Source organism: Micromys minutus (genome assembly GCF_963924665.1).
Source record: "Micromys minutus genome assembly, chromosome: 29".
Classification (NCBI taxonomy): domain Eukaryota; kingdom Metazoa; phylum Chordata; class Mammalia; order Rodentia; family Muridae; genus Micromys; species Micromys minutus.
In genome coordinates, this window is record NC_137964.1 from 4310224 (window position 1) to 4328727 (window position 18504).

Genomic DNA, 18504 nt, shown 5'->3' on the forward strand with positions numbered 1-18504 from the left:
GGAAGGAGCTGCCATGTGGTCTTAGCTCAATGGTGCTTCAGTCGTTTGTGCTCTGGCTTTGCTGTTGTTCCTGAGACACTTTCACTGTGTATCCTCGGGTGTTCTGGATTTCACTATGTGGACCAGAGATCCCTATGTAGACTTGAGTTCACAGAGATCCACCTTCTTCTTCCCCCTAAAGTGCTGGGATGAAAGGCATGTGCCGCTATACCTAACATGAGATGCGTTTTAGAGAATAATGTGGTGCTGGAGAGATGGCTCAGTGGTTAAGAGCACTGACTGCTCTTCCAGAGGTCATGAGTTCTAGTCCCAGCAACCACATGGTGGCTCACAACCATCTGTAATGGAATCCAATACAATTGGATCTTCTGGTGTTCAGCACCAGTGTATTCATATACATAAAATAAATAAATCTTAAAAAAAAAGAATAATGTGTTTCTTCTCCCCTTCTTTTTGAAAATTAAGCTTATGTTCCCTACTTGTGTTTCTTTTTTTTTTTTTAATTATTTTTAAAAATCCATTTACATGAGTACACTGTAGCTGTCTTCAGACACACCAGAAGAGGTTACAGATGGTTGTGAGCCACCAAGTGGTTGCTGGGATTTGAACTCAGGACCTCTGAAAGAGCAGTCAGTGCTCTTAACCACTGAGCCATCTCTCCAGCCCAACCTATTCGCGTTTCTTACCTATTAAACAATAGGTGCTGTGCCCACTGTATGATGGTCATGTTATGTTTTCAATGGGTTGTTGTGGAATCTGTTGTAGTGACTGTTGAACCAGGTTAACTCTTTATTTCCTGGTTCCTGAGTTTCATGCTTTAGAAGCTTTATAAGTGGTAGGTATACATATGTCTATGGAGCCTAGATGAGGGTTTTAATGTCACTTGGAGCTAGAGTTGCAGGTGGTTGTAAGCCACCCATGTGGGTGCTGGGAATTGAACCCAGGTCCTCTGCAGTGGTAACAAGTGCTCTAAACAGCTCAGCTACCTCTCTAGTCCCAGTCCTTCTTCTTCTTCTTCTTTTTTAAATTTTGAATTGTGTGCTTTTGTGTCTGGATTTGTGTGTGTGAGTGCAGGTGCCCTTGGCAGGCACGGAGTCTGCTGACACTTGGAGTTACAGGTCTTCATGAGCCACCTGATGTGAGTGCTGGGAACTAGCTTTGGGTCCTTAGCAAGAACAGCATGTGCTGTCACATTAACCCATGAGCCATCTCTCTAGCATCTCCCTCCCAACCATAGCACAGTTGATTTTAAGGAAATCTTTTCACCCAAACTGATAAAAATGCCATCTTTGGGCACCTATAATCCCAACGAGCTGAGGCAGGTGGATCTCTATGAGTTTGAGGCCAGCCTGTTCTACAAAGAGTTCTAGGTTAGCCAAAGTTATAGAGACACTATCTCAAAAGTACAGTGATATCTTTATCACTTGTTAAACTTCTGCCTGTTTGGGACATCTGTTGTTGATATTTGTTGGTCTTATTGGTTGTTTTTGAATCTACTTTTAAATTATCTTGAGGTATAAACAATTTTGGCATTTGGTTTGGTTAGTCTACTTGCCCCTGATTTTTCCTTTCAGGGTTTTCTCCTTACAAACTTAAGAACTCAAATTGGTGGGATGTGCCCTTAATCCTAGCACTTGGGAAGCTGAGATTTCTGGGATTCTGAGGAGGATCCTGTCTAAAAACAAAACAAAAGGCCCATGGATTTACAAGTGTTGAAGGTTGCTTGAGGATCCCACTTGTCCCTCAGAGCCCCCGTATTTAAGTGTAAAATACAAGTCTCCTCATTCCCAGTTTGCGTGTGATAGATAATTCAGAATTCCAGAGCATCCTTAGACTCTTGGTCATCTTTAGGTCATCCTGTAACTCAGGAAGCAGAGGAGAGGTGGTTGCTGACCTGTAGCCAGACTGCAGCCATTTTGAAAGACCATCTAGCAGAAGGAATTATGTTGCTCTTTATTTTTTTAATTTATTTTTATTTTTATTTTTATTTTTTGGAAACAGAGTCTCATGTAACCCAAGTTAGCCTCAAACCTCTGATCTTCTTCCTACCTCTCTCCCTTCAGAAGACTGAGGCAACAGTTATGCCACCATGCCTTGTTTCCCCAGCTTCCTCCCCTTTGGGGGAGGGGTTGGATACTGAACCCAGGGCCACATATGTTAGGCAAACCTACCTCTAAACCAAACCCCAGTCCCCTGACTAGGAGATTCTAAGCGTATGAAAGTACTCTGCCAGGAAGCCATATCCCAGCCCCCTTTTACCTTTTTATCTTCAAATAAGGTCTCTTTAGCTTGCCCAGACTGGTGCTGAATGTTTTGTCCCCCTGCCTCAATTCAAGAAATTACAGGTTTGTCCCACCAGGCCTGGTTAGAATGTTTAAATTTCCTTTTCTTTTCCTTTCTCTCTCTCTCTCCCCTTCCCTCCTTTCCTCTCTGTCTCCCTCCCTCTCTTTCTTCCTTCCTTTCTCTAATATAATTGTTTATGTCCCCCTGGAGACCCATCTATACTCTTAACCACTGAGCCAACTCTGCAGCTCTTAGAAGTATTGAATCGTAAGCTATTTTGAAACTTAAGGATATAAGGAAGGGCAGGAACAGCAGCTTTATCTGAATTCAGGGTCTTAATGCTTTTTGGAATTTCTAGGAGTAAGCTACGCCTTGGAGCAGAGTAATTATATACACCCTAGGTTGAATTGGGGGCCCAGAGTGGGATGGTGGCGTTTGGAATCATGTTGGACATGAACTTTTTGAGGCAGGGTATAGCCTAGTTTAGCTTAGACCTTGCTGCAGTCCTCCGGCTTTTGCCTCCTGAATGCTGGAATTATAGGAACGTGGAACATAAGCTATCTTAAACCTTAGTGGGACCAGCAATGACTTCCTGGGTCCTGTAATGGCCTTTCCAACTTCCCTTTTCATCTCTCCTTTATTAACCTTTACCCACCATCAGCTTCTTAGGGGTCCTGGGTTGGACCAGACACCTTGATTTTGTCTGAGAGTTTGAAAACTCTTCCTGTGCCTGGGTTTCTTCTTCACCTTTGCCTTTGGATGCCTTCTTTTTAAAAATTGTGTGTTTTTGTGTGTGTGTGTGTGTGCCAATACCCTTAGGAACCAGAAGTGGGCACTGGGTTCCATAGAACTAGACAGTTGTGAGCCAACTAACATGGGTATTGGGAACTGAACTTGGGTCCTCTGCAAAAGTGCTCTTAGCTACTGAGCTATCTCTCTATCCTCTTCTTTTTTTTTTTTTTTTAAATTGGATTTAATTTATTTTATGTGTATGTGTCTGCATGTATTTATGTGTACCACGTGTATGCCTGCGACTCACAATGGTCAGACGAGGGCGTCAGATCTCCTGGAACTAGAGTGACAGATGGTTGTGAGCCACCGTGTGGGTGCTGGGAATTGAACTCAGGACCTCTGGAAGAGCAGCCAGTGCTCTTAACCACTGAGCCATATCTTCAGCCCTTTCTTAACACCTCCTAGGTGTTTATGGAGTGGTCCCCTTTCCTAGCCTCTCGGCTAAAGTGGATCTCTCTGCTCTGTCTTGTAGTTGTGTTTCTTTCCCATCCAACACTGGGTTCGTAATGAAGTATGTCTCATGGAAGTCTTTTTCCTAGTAGAAATAAACTATATTTGTTAAACTGCTACTTAACTGGCTCACTGTAGACACAAGCTGAGTATTGGGCAAGGGGACAGGTGACAGTCTAATGGACACTAATGGGTTCTTTCCCATCCCCATCTATAATTTTGCTGATTGGTTGTAGTTGTGGTTGTTAGATTGCCACATGTCCTGAAGTACTTCCTCAGAAGATGGTGCCACCCGGAGCCACGCAGGAGCCCTTCAGTCACCAGTCTCTGCCTGGGGAGGCCCAGTCCAATCAAGAGCCACAGAATCTTCTGGAGGAGACGGGTGAGGTTCATCTACTCAGTGAATAGTCAATATGACTAGAAGATGGGGGCCCTGGTCACATGGGCAAAGAGGGCCTGGAGTGTGGGCAGGGTGACTAAGACTATATCACACTTCCATTCTAAATCCATTAAAGGGCACTGGCAACATGATTCACTTGGCAGTGTGCTTGCCGAGAGTGCAAGCTATGGGTTCCATCGCCACTACTTCATAAGCCGGCGTGGAGCACACCTGTGATCCCAACACAGCGGGTGGAGGCAGGAGGATCATCAAGGTTGCTTAGCATGGGGAGTTTGAGGCTGGACTGCTTGAGACCCTGTCTCAAAAACAGAACAAAACTGAGGAAGCTATAATAGGGACAGGGCACAGCTCAGTGGTAGAGTAGACCCTTAGTCCCATTTCTGGCACCCCCCACCCCCAAAGCAGAAGTATGGCAAAAATGATAATGAAGATGATGTTACTAAGAATAGGGACTATAGAGTTTTAAAAGGTTTTTAACATTAAACACACATACATACATACATGCATATATGTAAACACACACACATATATATGAATGTTTTTCTTACATAACCATGTGTATGCATTACCTGCAGAGGCCAGAAAAGATTGGATTATAGGTGATTGTGAGTTGTCCGATGTGGGTGCTGGGAACTGAACTCTGGTCCTCTACAAGTACATTATGTGTTTTTAGCCATTGAATCATCTCTACAGCCCCACGCCACGATTGATTGTTTGTTTTTAGATAGGGTCTATAACTGGCCTCAAACTCAATATTAACTGATGGTGACTTGAATTATCAATGTCTGGTGCCTGTGATTCTAGGTGTCTTCGTCAGGGTTTCTATTCCTGCACAAAACATCATGACCAAGAAGCAAGTTGTGGAGGAAAGGGTTTATTCAGCTTACACTTCCACATTGCTGCTCATCACCAGAGGAAGTCAGGACTGGAACTCAAGCAGGTCAGGAAGCAGGAGCTGATACAGAGGCCATGGAGGGATGTCACTTACTGGCTTGCTTCCCCTGGCTTGCCCAGCTTGCTTTCTTATAGAACCCAGGTCTACCAGCCCAGGGATGGCACCACCCACAATGGGCTGGGCCCTCCCCCCTTGATCACTAGTTGAGAAAATGCCTTACAGCTGGATCTCATGGAGGCATTTCCTCAACTGAGGCTGCTTTCTCTGTGATAACTCCAGCTTGTGTCAAGTTGACACAAAACCAGCCAGAACACTAGGGATGAAAACCAAGGGCCATATATATTAGGCAAGCATTCTACTAACTGAGCTACATCCCCAGCCTCTTAGACCTCCCACAAAACCCCCAAAATTTTAAGATACTTAACTTCAGTAAAAATCAAACTTCTTTATATGCAGTCCATTTTGACATGCAAATATCATTACAGATTAAAGGTCACTATTGTGCAATACTTTCCTTTTGGAATAATGGGATGGTCCAAGATCTTGTTGGGAAGCATCACTTGGGAAAGTTCTTTATGCTGAATGATTCTGAGCAATACTGACCAAGAATGCCATAGTCCTTTTAATATGGTCACATCAATACCCCACTCCTGGTACAGATTTCTTGGTTTTTTGGATTGTTGTTGTTGCTTTGTTTTTGTTTGTTTGCTTGTTTTGTTTTTCAAGATGGGGTCTCACTGTGTTGCTTTGGCTGTCCTGAAACTCTCTCTTTAGACCAGGGTGGCTTTGAACTCACAGAGCTCTGCCTGCCTCTGCCTCCTAAATGCTGGGATTAAAGGTGTTCGATATCACCTCTCAGCTGAATTTCTCGTTTTAATTAGCTTTCTCTTGCTATGATAAAATAGGTAAGACCAACTTGGAGAGGAAAGGGTTTATTTCATCTTCTAGCTTGTCCACTGTCCAGAGAAGTCTGGTCAGGAACTCAAGGCAGAAAGCTGGAAGCAAGAGCTGCTGTGGAAGCCAGGAAAAAGTGCTGCTTGCTGGCTTGCTCCTCATGGCTTATTCAGCTACCTTCTTATGGCACCTAGGCCCCCCATGCCAGGGGTGGCACTGCCCACAGTGACCCAAGCCCTCTCTCTTCAGTCATCAGTCAAGAAACACCCTATAGTCTTGTTTGTGGAGGCATTCTCTCAGTTAAGAGTTTCTCTTCCTAGATGACCCCAGCTCGTGTCAAGTTGACAGAGCAGCATCCAGTGTGCTTCTGTTCTTGGCACTGTCTTTTGTGGCCTTGCTGGGAACAGTGAACGAGCAATGCTTAATAACAGTGATGAGGAAGTAGATTTCAGCAGTGTTTGTGTGGACATTCGTGGCAAGTCATTTGTCATTCTGTGCTGAGATGGGGCTGACGTGGTTAAGAGTCGGCTGGCTGCTCTCTTCCCAGAGGATCCAGGTTTGATTCCCAGGACTCACATGGCAGTTTACAACTGTCTGTAGCCTTCTTTCCAAGGGGATCTGATGACCTCTTCTGACCTCTGTGGGCTGTGCATGTACGTGGTATGGAGGCACCGTATGTATACATATCAAATAAAAATAAATCTTAAAAAATATTATAATAAGTATCATTCTAGTTGTAAAACAATTTCTTTTTTTTTTTTTTTTTTTTGTTCTTTAGGAAGCCTCAATATAAATATTGTACAGTCTCTCTCTGTTTTTGAGACAGGGTCTCATTATGTAGCTCTATTGTGGATGTATTTGAATCCACTATGTCAAACAGGTAGGCCTTGAACTCACTGAGATCCTTCTGCCTACCTCTGCCTCCTAAGTGCTGGTATTAAAGGGTGTGCACAACCACGCGTGGCTTTAGTCCTACTCTTAAAACCATCTTAAGTTGGTTAATAAGAAAACCTCGAAAACTATATTGTATCTATTAGAACTTGTCAGGAGTACATACTGCTGGGCACAGCGGCATATACCTGTGGTACCAGCTGCTTGGGAAGCTAAGGCAGGAGACTCTGGTTAGTCCAGACATAGAGTAAGACAGAATCTGCCCTGTTCTGAGATCTGAAGATCTGAAAGTGACTGTTAGCACATTGTGTGAAACTCTGGGAGATGCAGATTTGCCTTAGCATAATTGAATATATCCATTACTGATGAACGGCCCAGGAGGGATTAGCTTGACCAAAGCAGGAGACTGAGAGATTTTATTTCTAGATGGGGGAGTGGGGTGGTGTCTCACTAAGTGTCCCTGGTTGGCTTCAAACTCAGGGATCCACTGGCCTCTGTCTCTTGAGCAGTAGGATTAAAGGTACACATGCCCAGCTGGTTGGTGTTTCGGAAGAGAGGGACTATAAAGGACAGGGGAGCACAGGCCCAGAATGGATAGGCCCCTGAGAGCCAAGATGACCTTAGCTTGGGTGCCTCAGGTCCTTGGGCAAAGGCGGGGCATGATGGCACTGCAGACCTGACCAGAAACTCACTTACTCCTTTTTTTCTACGCTCAGCCATTCCTGTTCTCCAGGTTCCTTCTGTTCCCCTGAAGGACAGCCAGGAGCCGACAGCTTCACTCCTCTCAGCTGGGCCCCAGGTGAGCTAGCACTCCTCTGCCCTCCATGAGAACCCATATCCCTTCTCAGCCTCCATCCCCTTCTGACCTACTTTTGTTACTGGTTACTGTGAGAATAGCCTGACAAACAGAGCTTATGGGGAAAAAAAGAGGCTTATTTTAGCTCCCTTTAGGTCTCAGTGAATCACAGAAGTCAGAGTGGCAAGAACTTGAGACAAGTGGTCACCTCTCCCATCATATCCACACTCCAGACCAGAGAAAAATAAGTGGGTAACCACTCAACTTTCTCTTTCTCCTCTTACTCAATTTAGGAACCTAACCTAGGGAATGGTACCACCCACAGTAAGATGGGTCTTCTGCATTATTTCCTTAATTAAGAAAAGAGTCCTCACAGCGCTGTCTACAGAATGACTTGATCTAGACATTTGCTCATTGAGACTCACTTGCCTAGAGAGTCTAGGTTGTGACACCATGTTTAGCAGATATGTATTTAACTAGCTGCCGGGTCTGTCCTTAGTTGATACCTTCCATTCATTCCCTCTGTCCTTTTCCTTTCTGCTTAGTCCCTGCCCTTTGGATGCAGTCTCTCCCCTGGTTTCTGACTTAGTGTTCCCAGGTTTTGCCCTCACTGCAGACTGCCCTCATTTGCACACAGGGAGTGGGAATTTAGCAGACATCTCCCATTTCAGAAGTTGGTGAAAATTGAAGATGTGGCTGATGTGGCTGTGTCCTTCATCCTGGAGGAATGGGGACATTTGGACCAGTCCCAGAAGTCTCTTAGTAGGAATGGCAGAAAGGAGGATTGTGAGAGTACCACTCCTGTGGGTAAGAATTACCGACCTCATGGGGAGGACTGACCAGTTTTGTTCTCTTGTAAAGAGTCTGTGTAGTGTGTCCTTCACCCGTGCATGTTTTAATCGCCATAGCTTTACTTTATAATCTTTTGTTATATGTATGAGTGCTAGCCTTCATGTGTGAGCACCATGTGCATGCCTGGTGTCCGCATGGCCAGAAGAGAGTGTGGAGTCCTTTGGAACTGGAGATGGTGTGAGCCACCATGTGGGTGCTGGGAGTCAAACCCAGGTCCTTTGCAGCAGCAGCCAATGCTCTTAATTGCTGAGCCATCTCTCCTATTCACTCTACCTTATAATCTTTGAAAGTAAATCAACATGTGTTTGGAGATATTTCTAGCTTAATAAGGGTGTGGTTAAGATTATTAATATGAGGGAGATAGATTTACATTTTTACTTGGTTATTATTGTGCATATGTTATTTATTATTGTACATGTTTACGATGTGTTTACGTACCATTGTATAGCGGTCAAAGGACAACTTCTTTTTTTCTTCTGAGACAGGATCTCACTGTGTAGCTCTGGTTGGCCTGGACTTGCTTTGTAGACCGGGCTGGCTTCAGACTCACAGAGATCCACGTGTTTCTGCCTCCCGAATGCTAGAATGAAAGGTGTGCGCTATCACACTTGGCAAAGGACAACTTTGAATCGTTTCTGTTTATTCACATTTATGTCTGTTACAGGGATCAACCTTAGGCTGTCAGGCCTGCAAGGCAAGTGGCTTTGTCTGATGAGTCAAGTTACCAGCTCTGTTTTTGTTCTATAAGATTATTTAATTTTATATGTGTGAGTGTTTTGCTTGCACGTGTGCATGTGGACCATGTGCATGTTGGGTGCCTGCATGGGATAGAAGAGGGTGTTAGCGCTCCTAGACTGGAGTTATAGATAACATGTGCTTACAACTCAGGCCCCCTGTAAGAGAAACAAACACTCTTAACTACTGAGCTATCTTTTCCTGCCCGTATCTGTTTTTTCAGATAGTCTCAGTATGTATACCCAAGTGGTCTTGAATTCCTGATTCTCCCGCTTCAGCCTTCCAAATGCTGGGGTTAGTAAACCCAGTTTTACAATCTAGAAGATGCTAAATTTTTGTTGCTGTTGTAGTTATGTTGTGGGTTTTGTTTTGTTTTTGTTTTCCAAATAGGGTTTCCCTGTGTAACTGTATCGGGCCTGGAGCTCACTGTGTATACCATGTTGCCTTCAAACTCAGATTGGCTTCTCGGATTCTAAGCATTGTAATTAAAGGTGGTCACCACCATGCAACTGATGCAAAATGTTGGCAGTGAGCTTAAGATTTATTTATTTATTCTATGTAAGTACACTGTGGCTGTCCTCAGACACACCAGAAGAGGGCATCAGATCCCATTACAGATGGTTGTGAGCCTCCATGTGGTTGCTGGGACTTGAACCCAGGACCTCTGGAAGAGCAGTCAGTGCTCTTAACCTCTGAGCCATCTCTCCAGCCCTTTTTTTTTGTTCGTTTGTTTGTTTGGTTGGTTGGTTGGTTTTTTAAATTATATGTTTATGTTGGAGTGCCTGTATGTATGTATGAACCATGTGCATACCTAGTGCCAGAATTACAAGTAGTTGTGAACCACCTGAAGCGGTGACTAGGAACCAAACTCCAGCCCTTTGCAAGAGTAGCACATGTTCTTAATCACCAAGACATTTCTCTTGTCAAGCCCAAGTTGGGGTAATTCTTATTAGAATAATCCTTATTCATGAAAAACTCCTGTCTTCACTACTTTTCTCATTTCTGGAACAAGATCCTCGAAAAGAAGCATCCTAAGGGGAGAGATGTTTATTTGGGCTCACAGTTTTGGAAGACAGCCCATCCTGGTGAGAAAGGCCTGGCGGCAGGTGTATGGGGCAGCTGCTCACACCGCCTTTACAGCCAGGAAGCAGAGGGAGTTCTGTACAGTCCAAGACTCTAGCCCATGGGATGGTGCCACACACACTCAAGGCCCGTCTTCCCTCCTTTGTTCAACCTTCTGGGAGTACACGTCCAGATGTTTGTTTCCTAGGTGATTCTAGATACAATCTGTTTGACAGTGAAGGTTTCTCGTGAGAACAGGAGACTTCACTGAGTATTTCTTTAGTATGATGGTAGGGATTACTGTATCTCAGTGGCATTAATTTTTCTGTAAATGTATGAGTGCTCTATCTGCATGTACACCTGCATGCCAGAAGAGGGCATCAGATCACAGTATATGTGGTACGTGAGCCACCATGTGGTTGCTGGGAATTGAACTCGGGACCTCTGGAAGAGCAGCCAGTGCTCTTAACCGCTGAGCCATCTCTCCAGCCCGGGCATTAGTTCTTGTAGCCTTTTACCTCGTGCATTTTCCATTCCCATTCTCATATCACCGGTCCACCCCTTTTTACATTTACTTTTTGGAGGTTGATCTGAACCAACCGGTTATTCTTCAGTACAGGGTCCCGAGGGGGACCTTATTTTAAAATAAAGAAGGCAGGAAAGCTTGGGATTAGGAGGTCTGGCACAAACTGATGGCTCATGGAAGTTTATTAAGAAATATGCCATAACAGATATGATGTACTTATAATAAATAAAGAAATAAATCTTAAAAAAAAAAAGAAATATGCCATCTTATTTACAGCTTGCTGGAGGAAAAATAGGTCAAAGTCAGCAGAAACTTTGTCCCCATACAGTGGGACAGTCAGCAGGAAGTTAGTCAAGCAGCGCTGCACAAAGGGAGCATAGGATGTCTCAGTTGCATTACAGACCTGCCGCTCAGTGGCCTGGGGACTGATAACCCTGACCCTTCAAGGGGGCAGAAGTTGAATTCTCAAGATCCAGAAAACTTCAACTCCCCAAGGCCCTGGCCCCAGGCCATTACTGACAAGCCAGTCCCTGCCTGGTTTTAGGCTGGGAACTAATCTTTCTCCTTATGTCAGGGCCTCAGGAAAGGACTGGACCAGCCAACCCCTTAACAAGGAGCAAGGGGAGGTATGCATGTGTCATAGCACACCTATGTAGGTCAGAGGACAGTTTGCAGGAATTGGTTCTCTCTTTCCAACATGTGGGTTCTAGGGATCAAACTCAGGTGGTCAGGCATGGCAGTGAATGCCTCTGCCCCACTGAGCCATCTCACCAGCCCCTGGATTCTGATTTGTCCGATTTACTGTGCATGTGTTCTGTCACCATTTACCTATCTTACAGGTAGTCTTATCTCATTGCATTGATTATACATTAAATACACTGTATTTTGAACTGGGTGCATGACTTAAAGTGGAGAGTTCTCGAGCTTTTCTAGTGGACCTGTGTTGAGTGCCCAGCACCTGAGCCAGGTGCTGACTATAATCCAGTTTCAGGCAATCTCCAAGTCCATCTGTATACATAGGTCATACACAGATACACACAAATTTAAAAAATAAGTATTTAATGCAAATATCTTCTTCATTGTCTCTTAAGTTAATATAGCTCACTTATATAATTTAAATCTAACTAGTGTTGCTTATGTATTTCAGTTAATATAGAGGCACTTAGGAGTTATCAGAGGCATGTGTGAGGGCATGCAGTGTATATGTGTGCATTGAGTACCCATCGAAGTTTCAGGCAGGATTGTGAATCGAAATCCAGTAATACTTGTTTGCTCTGCCTATTAACCATACCATTCTTTTTTTTTTTTTTTTTAAAGATTTATTTATTTATTTATTATATGTAAGAACACTGTCGCTGTCTTCAGACACACTAGCAGAGGGCATCAAATCTTATTACAAATGGTTGTGAGCCACCATGTGGTTGCTGGGATTTGAACTCAGGACCTCTGTAAGAGCAGCCAGTGATCTTAACTGCTGAGCCATTTCTCCGGCCCTAACCATACCATTCTTAATTTCTGATTTCTGTCTTTTACTTTTTGTGGTACTGCAGGTTGAAATCAGGACCTTTTGCATTCTACCCTTTTGCATTCTACTAATCTGCATGTGCTCTGAATGTGCTGATGTATAGTGAGCTCATCCCCAACCCCTGCCCCGTCTATTTTTTTTTCCCTTTGAGACATGATCTCTATATATCCATAGCTACCTTGAAAATCGACATGTAGACCAGGCTAGCCTCCAACTCTCAATAGATCCACCTGCTTCTACATTCTTCATGCTGGGACTAAAGATGTGTGCCACCATACCCAACCCCTTTTAGTTTCTGTGTTGAGAAAGGATCTTAGCTAGCTGTCCAGGTAAGTCTTGAATTTACTGTGCAGTCCAGGATGACCTGGACTTGTGATCCTTCCACTTGAGCCTGTCAAATAGCAGGGTTTGCAGGTCTGTGTCACCATCCTTACAACTTCACTGTTGTCCCCACATTGACCACGCTCAGGGGTTTCTGCGACATTCTCCTCATCCTCCTCCTTTTCTTCTTCCTCTTCTTTTTAAATTGTATTTACTTAGAAACATTCAGAATGTCAACAAAACAGCTGCAATTTTTTTGCAATTCACTTAACAGAACAACAAAATCTTCATATAAGCTGTATCAGACAATTGAAGATGAATAAATAAATAAATAAATAAAACCAAAAGAAAAAATAAACAGAACAAAACAAAAAAAAACCACCCAAACTACTGTCCCCATATATAACTAATTTGTACTGTGCACCAACAAGAACCTGCTTTAAATTTCCATGACAATTTACAACCCCCAGACTGTACCAGGCAAGGTTAGTAGCTATTGAAAATACCGCCAGGACAGGGCCATCTAAAGACACATATAGTGTGTTAACTTTCCAAAAAAAGACACTGTACAGTTTTAAAAACACAAATCTCATGCAGCATCACATTTCAGTTTTTTCTTTAAAAGGAGTGAGTTGTGTACAGGGGGATTAATGCTTTATAGACAAGAAAGAAAATGTGCTAGAACCAACTTATTCATCATCATCTTCTTCTTCTCTATCTTTCTCTTCTTCCTCCTCCTCATTTCCCTCTTCTTTCTTTTTCTTGCTCTTTTCAGCCTTGACCACCCCCTTTTGCTGCATCAGGTTTTTCTTAGGTTCTGTAGGCAGCAGTGTCCTTCTTACTTCTTATGCACTTCTCTTTCAGCAGGCCATCCGCGGCAGTGTTGTTCCACATCTCTCCTAGTGTCTTTGCAACACCACCAGTGGATAAGCCAGGATGCTCGCCTTTGATTTTTGGGTAAAAGAAAAACAGAACAAGAAGGCCGAAGGAGGCCTCTTGGGGACATTGGGGTCCTTGAACTTCTTTTTGGTTTCTCCTTTGAGGGGCAGGGGGAGATTTTCATTTTTCTTTCACAATGAGCCTTGTCACTTTTCCATTTCTTCAAATTTCCATTTTCTTTAGCAGACATGGTCTTCACCTCTCTGAGCACTTCCTGGAGAACTCTGAAAAGTTGACAGAAGCGTTCGGGTGCTTCTTCTTGTGCTCCTCCCGGCAGGTTTGCACAAATAATGCACTTAAGGACATTTTGCCTCTCGGCTTCGTAGGATCTCCTTTGCCCATGTTTAGTTGATTTTCCTCTGCGAGGCAGAGTTGCCCAGTGTCCGTCCGGCTCTCGCTTGCCCCGGTGCTGTCTCTGCGGAGCTCAGTGGATCGCCTCACTTCTCTTAGGAAGGCTACATTCTCTCATTTTCATGCCTGCCGATTTCTGATAGCAGCATAGATGGCCAGAATTTTAAAAAATGCTCATCACATTAAAAATGAATTTAAGGGGCAGGAGAGATGGCTCAGTGGTTAAGAGTGCTCTTACAGAGGTCCTGACAAGTTCCAGCAACCACATGGTGGCTCACAACCACCTGTAATGGGATCTGATGCCCTCTTCTGGTGTGTCTGAAGACAGCTACAGTGTAATTATATATAATAAATAAATACATCTTTAAAAAAAACAAGTGAATTTAAACAATGAGCAAATAATTTGACGACTGCATCTGTAGTCTACTTGGAAGAATGCTTGCTTAACATGCACAAAGGCCTAAAGTCCACCCCTAGCTTTGTATAAACAAGACATGGTGTCTTGCAGCTGCCATCCCAGCTGCCTTCCCTTCCTTTCTCACCTTCTTTCATCAGGGTCTCATGTATCTCAGGCTGGCCTCAAACTCCATGTGGCCAAGATGACCTTGAATTTCTGATCTTTCTGCCTCTACCTCCAGGTGTAGGGGTCACTGGTGTGCCCTACCCTAACCGGAGGTAGAACTTGGGGCTTCCCTTCTCGTAGCTTGACTAACACTGTACTGACTGAGCTACATCCTCACCTTTCTGCACTGACGTGCATCCTATCCGTGCGTTCCAAAGCCTTGCTTTCGGGAATCGTCATTTTCCAAAGCCATGAATTCCTAACATGTACGTGGTCTTACTCACTTATCCCGTGTTCCTCCGTCACTTGCTTGGGATTTAGGGACTAGCTAATTGGCCTATTTCCCTTCTCTCGTTTCAGATTATGAGCCCAAGGAGGGCAACTTAGAGCTTGTGGTGCCGCAGGTCTCTGATGCAGCTGACCCACACTGGGTGGCCTCAGAAAGCACGGAAAAGAACGACATTCAGTGTCAAGAGTCTGCAGAAGTCAGTGACCTGAAGGACATGGTGCAGAGGTGGCAGGTGAATCCCACTTCCGGGAATTCCAGGCAGAAAAGATCTCTGAACTCAGGTCCCGATGTCAACCGGAAGCAGAAATCGAACGGCGAGCGAGGCCACAGATGCGGTGACTGCGGGAAGTTTTTCCTCCAAGCCTCAAATTTCATTCAGCACCGGAGGATCCACACGGGAGAGAAACCGTTTAAATGTGGGGAGTGTGGGAAAAGCTACAATCAGCGGGTTCACCTCACTCAACACCAGAGAGTCCACACCGGCGAGAAGCCCTACAAGTGCCAGGTGTGCGGGAAAGCGTTCCGAGTGAGCTCTCATCTGGTGCAGCACCACAGCGTCCACAGTGGGGAGAGGCCGTATGGCTGTAGCGAGTGTGGGAAGAGCTTTGGGCGGCACTCGCACCTGATCGAGCACCTGAAGCGCCACTTCAGAGAGAAATCCCAAAGATGTACGTCTGGGAAGCATGCGTTCCAGGAGTGGTTAGAGGCAGACGTTCATTCCTTAGCTTAGGGAGGAAGAGCAGGGCGTGGTGGTGATACCTGTAGGTCTAGCTGTCAGGAAGCAAGGGCCGGAGGGTGAATGTGACTTCAGAACTAGGCCAGCCCGGGCAACACAGTAAGGCCTGGCCTCAAACGACAACAACCAAACAAATGCAAACTGAAAACAACGCCAGATGGGTTGTGGTAGTGGGTGAGGATTATAGCTTATTTTATTCTTCGTTTACTTAAATTTTAAATATTAATTTTTCCTTCTCTTTTGAGATGGCATCTCACATGGCCCAGAATGGCCTTAGACTATGTGTAGTCTTAACACTGGATTTCTGAAACTCCTGCCTCCATCTTCAAAATACAAGGATTGCTTTGTAGCCCAGGCTGACCTCTAGTTTGTAAGCTCCTTGTCTTAGGCTCCCAACTACTGGACTTTAGGAGTGAGTCACTACTTCTGGCTCTCCACTCCCTCCCCATTCCACTCAGTTTGTTCTGTATAGCCCAGGCTGGCCTGGAACTCATGTAGTACAGGCTAGCCTCAAACCCAACATCCTCCTGCCTTGGCCCCACTGCTGGGCTTGCAGGCAGGTTGCCCCTTTCTTCCTGACCCAGTAGAACTCCCCTTTCTCTTCCTGATTTATTTTCTTATTCTCTGTATTGCTCAGTGCCAGCGTTCTCCCCACTGCTGTGGGCATTAGTACATCCATGTGTCTCCTCTGTCCTTCCTGTTACACCAGGTTGTGTTTTGTTTTCCGACAGCTTCTTATTCCTTCCTGAGAAATAGCTGCTGATGAACTTTGTGTTTGGTTGTCTTTTAGGCAGCGACAGAAGTAAGAACAGTAAACTGAACGTTACACAAATGCCAGGACTTCCAGAAGCAGACATGGAGCCATCAGAAGTCCAAAGGAATGCTTGTCAGGCTGAAGGTCACAGTGAGGGCTGTGAACACCAGGATGGGGCAGGTGGACAGCAGGGGGTTTCCATGAAAGAAACCCCAGGACAGTCCTCTTCAAAGAGGACAGACTGCAGTGAATTCAGCTATGCCCACAAGAAGCCCTCTCCAGGAGAGAGGCCGCACAAGTGTAACGAATGTGGGAAAAGCTTTATCCAGAGCGCACACCTCATTCAGCATCGGCGAATCCATACCGGGGAGAAACCGTTCAGGTGTGAGGAATGTGGGAAAAGCTACAACCAGCGCGTCCACCTCACTCAACATCACCGAGTTCACACGGGTGAGAAGCCCTACACCTGTCATTTATGTGGGAAAGCCTTCCGAGTGAGGTCCCACCTTGTTCAGCATCAGAGTGTTCACAGCAGGGAGAGGCCCTTCAAGTGCCCCGAGTGCGGGAAGGGCTTCGGGAGGCGCTCACATCTCGCTGGTCACCTCCGGCTCCACTCTAGAGACAAGTCGCACCAGTGCCTCGAGTGTGGAGAGATCTTCTTCCAGTACGTCAGCCTCCTCGAACACCAAGTGCTCCACGTGGGCCAGAAGAGCGAGAAGAACGGGGTCTGCGAGGAGGCCTACAGTTGGAACCTGACTGTAATCGAAGATAAGAAGCTGGAGTTACAGGAGCAGCCTTACCAGTGCGATACCTGTGGGAAAGCCTTTAGTTACAGCTCCGACCTCATCCAGCATTCCAGAACTCACTCTGCAGAGAAACCCCAGAGATGGGACGCAAGCAGGGACAGCACCAGCCAGTGTCCGCACGCAAAACAGCAACAGAAGATCTGCCCCAGTGAGTGTGGGACGGGCTTCAGTCTGAAGTCTCATCTCAGTCAACATCAGAGAATCCACACTGGTGAGAAGCCCTTCCAGTGCAAAGAGTGCGGGATGAGTTTCGGTTGGAGCTGTAGCCTCTTCAAGCATCTGCGAAGCCATGAGAGGTCGGATACCTAAGCACCTGAAGCATCCAGGAATCTGTTGGGAAGAAGCCTGGTTTTAGAGAATCCTTCCATGGCTCTCACAAGTGTAACAACATCAAGAATGTTTCCATCTTAACCATCAGAGGAGGGAAAACCCTGTGAGGTAGAGCTTAGCCTTCAGGGACACTGGAGCATCCACTGAGTGCTCCAATAGCATCTTTATGCTCGGAACCTCCGGCGAGGTGTGATGGTGCTCGCCCGTACGCCTCAGGAGGCAGAGGCAGGCAAATATCTGGTTTACATAGCAAGTTTCAGGCCAGCTAGAGTTACATAGTGAGACCCCTGGGTGAGAGACAGAGAGACCAAGAGACAGACCCACACACCTCTGGGTCCTGTGGATGACGGAAAGTCTTTGTTTATTTGAAACTCAGAAAAATAACGAGAAGAGTCACGAGTGCTGTAGAAATAGCTGGTCTGTAGTTCCACCTTAACAGCATAGCTATTCAGAGTCGTGCCTTGAAAGGACCTCTTCTGAGAGATATTCCTCTTGGTACATCTCTGCAAACGACTGTCCCAACCACTAGAATACTCCAGCCATTGTTCCCATCCTGAGTATTAAACCTTTTGAAAAGAAGCTGACTTGAAGTTTCTCTCTGTTGCAGTAAATATTAAAAAGTAACAAACGTTTATCTCTCTGTCGGCCCTGTGGTCTACTCCTCAGGCCCGATTTTAGTTTGGAGCCGCACGCTCCTCTGGCGCCTGGTTTGAGCTGCCACCACAGCTCAACTCGTCCTCGAAACTCCCTTCCCTTGGCAGTTTCCTACCACCTGTTCTCCACCTCTGTCCCAGGATATTTCTGTACCCCAAAATCCCACAGAAACACAACTCTACAGCGCGACAGCTTTTCATACAGGTTTATATGTTCAACTCTCAATCCACAAATCCTCTACACAACAAGACTACATCAAATAGACAAAGATACAAACTGCCCTTCTATATGAGATATTTAACCTGTAAAACCCTTAATGTTAATAGCTTTTTAACACCAATCAATCCCACCTGCGTCCAGCTGGTCCTTGGGAAGCTTCGAGTTGCCTCGACCTCTAACCTCAGTCCTCTGACCTTCTTCAGACCTCTCAGCCCTCTCTAATTCCCTTGCCCCACCCAGTCACTGGCTTTCCTTTATTTTACTAATTAAAATGGGAAGGTTCAGTTGGAGTCATGTGACTAGAATATAAACAGCTTCAGGACAATCTACATCTCTGGTAAAATTGGGGTTCGGAGGATGGATGGGGTATGTTCTTGCTGATACCGCCAGTCTACAGCTTCTTTGTGAAGCATTCTTTTTCAGTTCAATTCTACTGGCAATA

General features: G+C 45.2%; 1 protein-coding gene across 1 annotated transcript in view; it reads left to right on the plus strand.

Annotated features, from left to right (window-relative positions):
• ZKSCAN5 (zinc finger with KRAB and SCAN domains 5) overlaps positions 1-18504 on the plus strand; it is a 68869-nt gene that overhangs the window by 1132 nt on the left and 49233 nt on the right. Inside the window, exons 2-7 of the mRNA XM_080941008.1 lie at positions 3775-3907; positions 7322-7404; positions 8073-8208; positions 8918-8947; positions 14635-15231; positions 16090-17155. Of these exons, the coding sequence (XP_080797134.1) occupies positions 3775-3907; positions 7322-7404; positions 8073-8208; positions 8918-8947; positions 14635-15231; positions 16090-17155 (2045 nt within the window). The remainder of the gene's footprint in view (positions 1-3774; positions 3908-7321; positions 7405-8072; positions 8209-8917; positions 8948-14634; positions 15232-16089; positions 17156-18504) is intronic.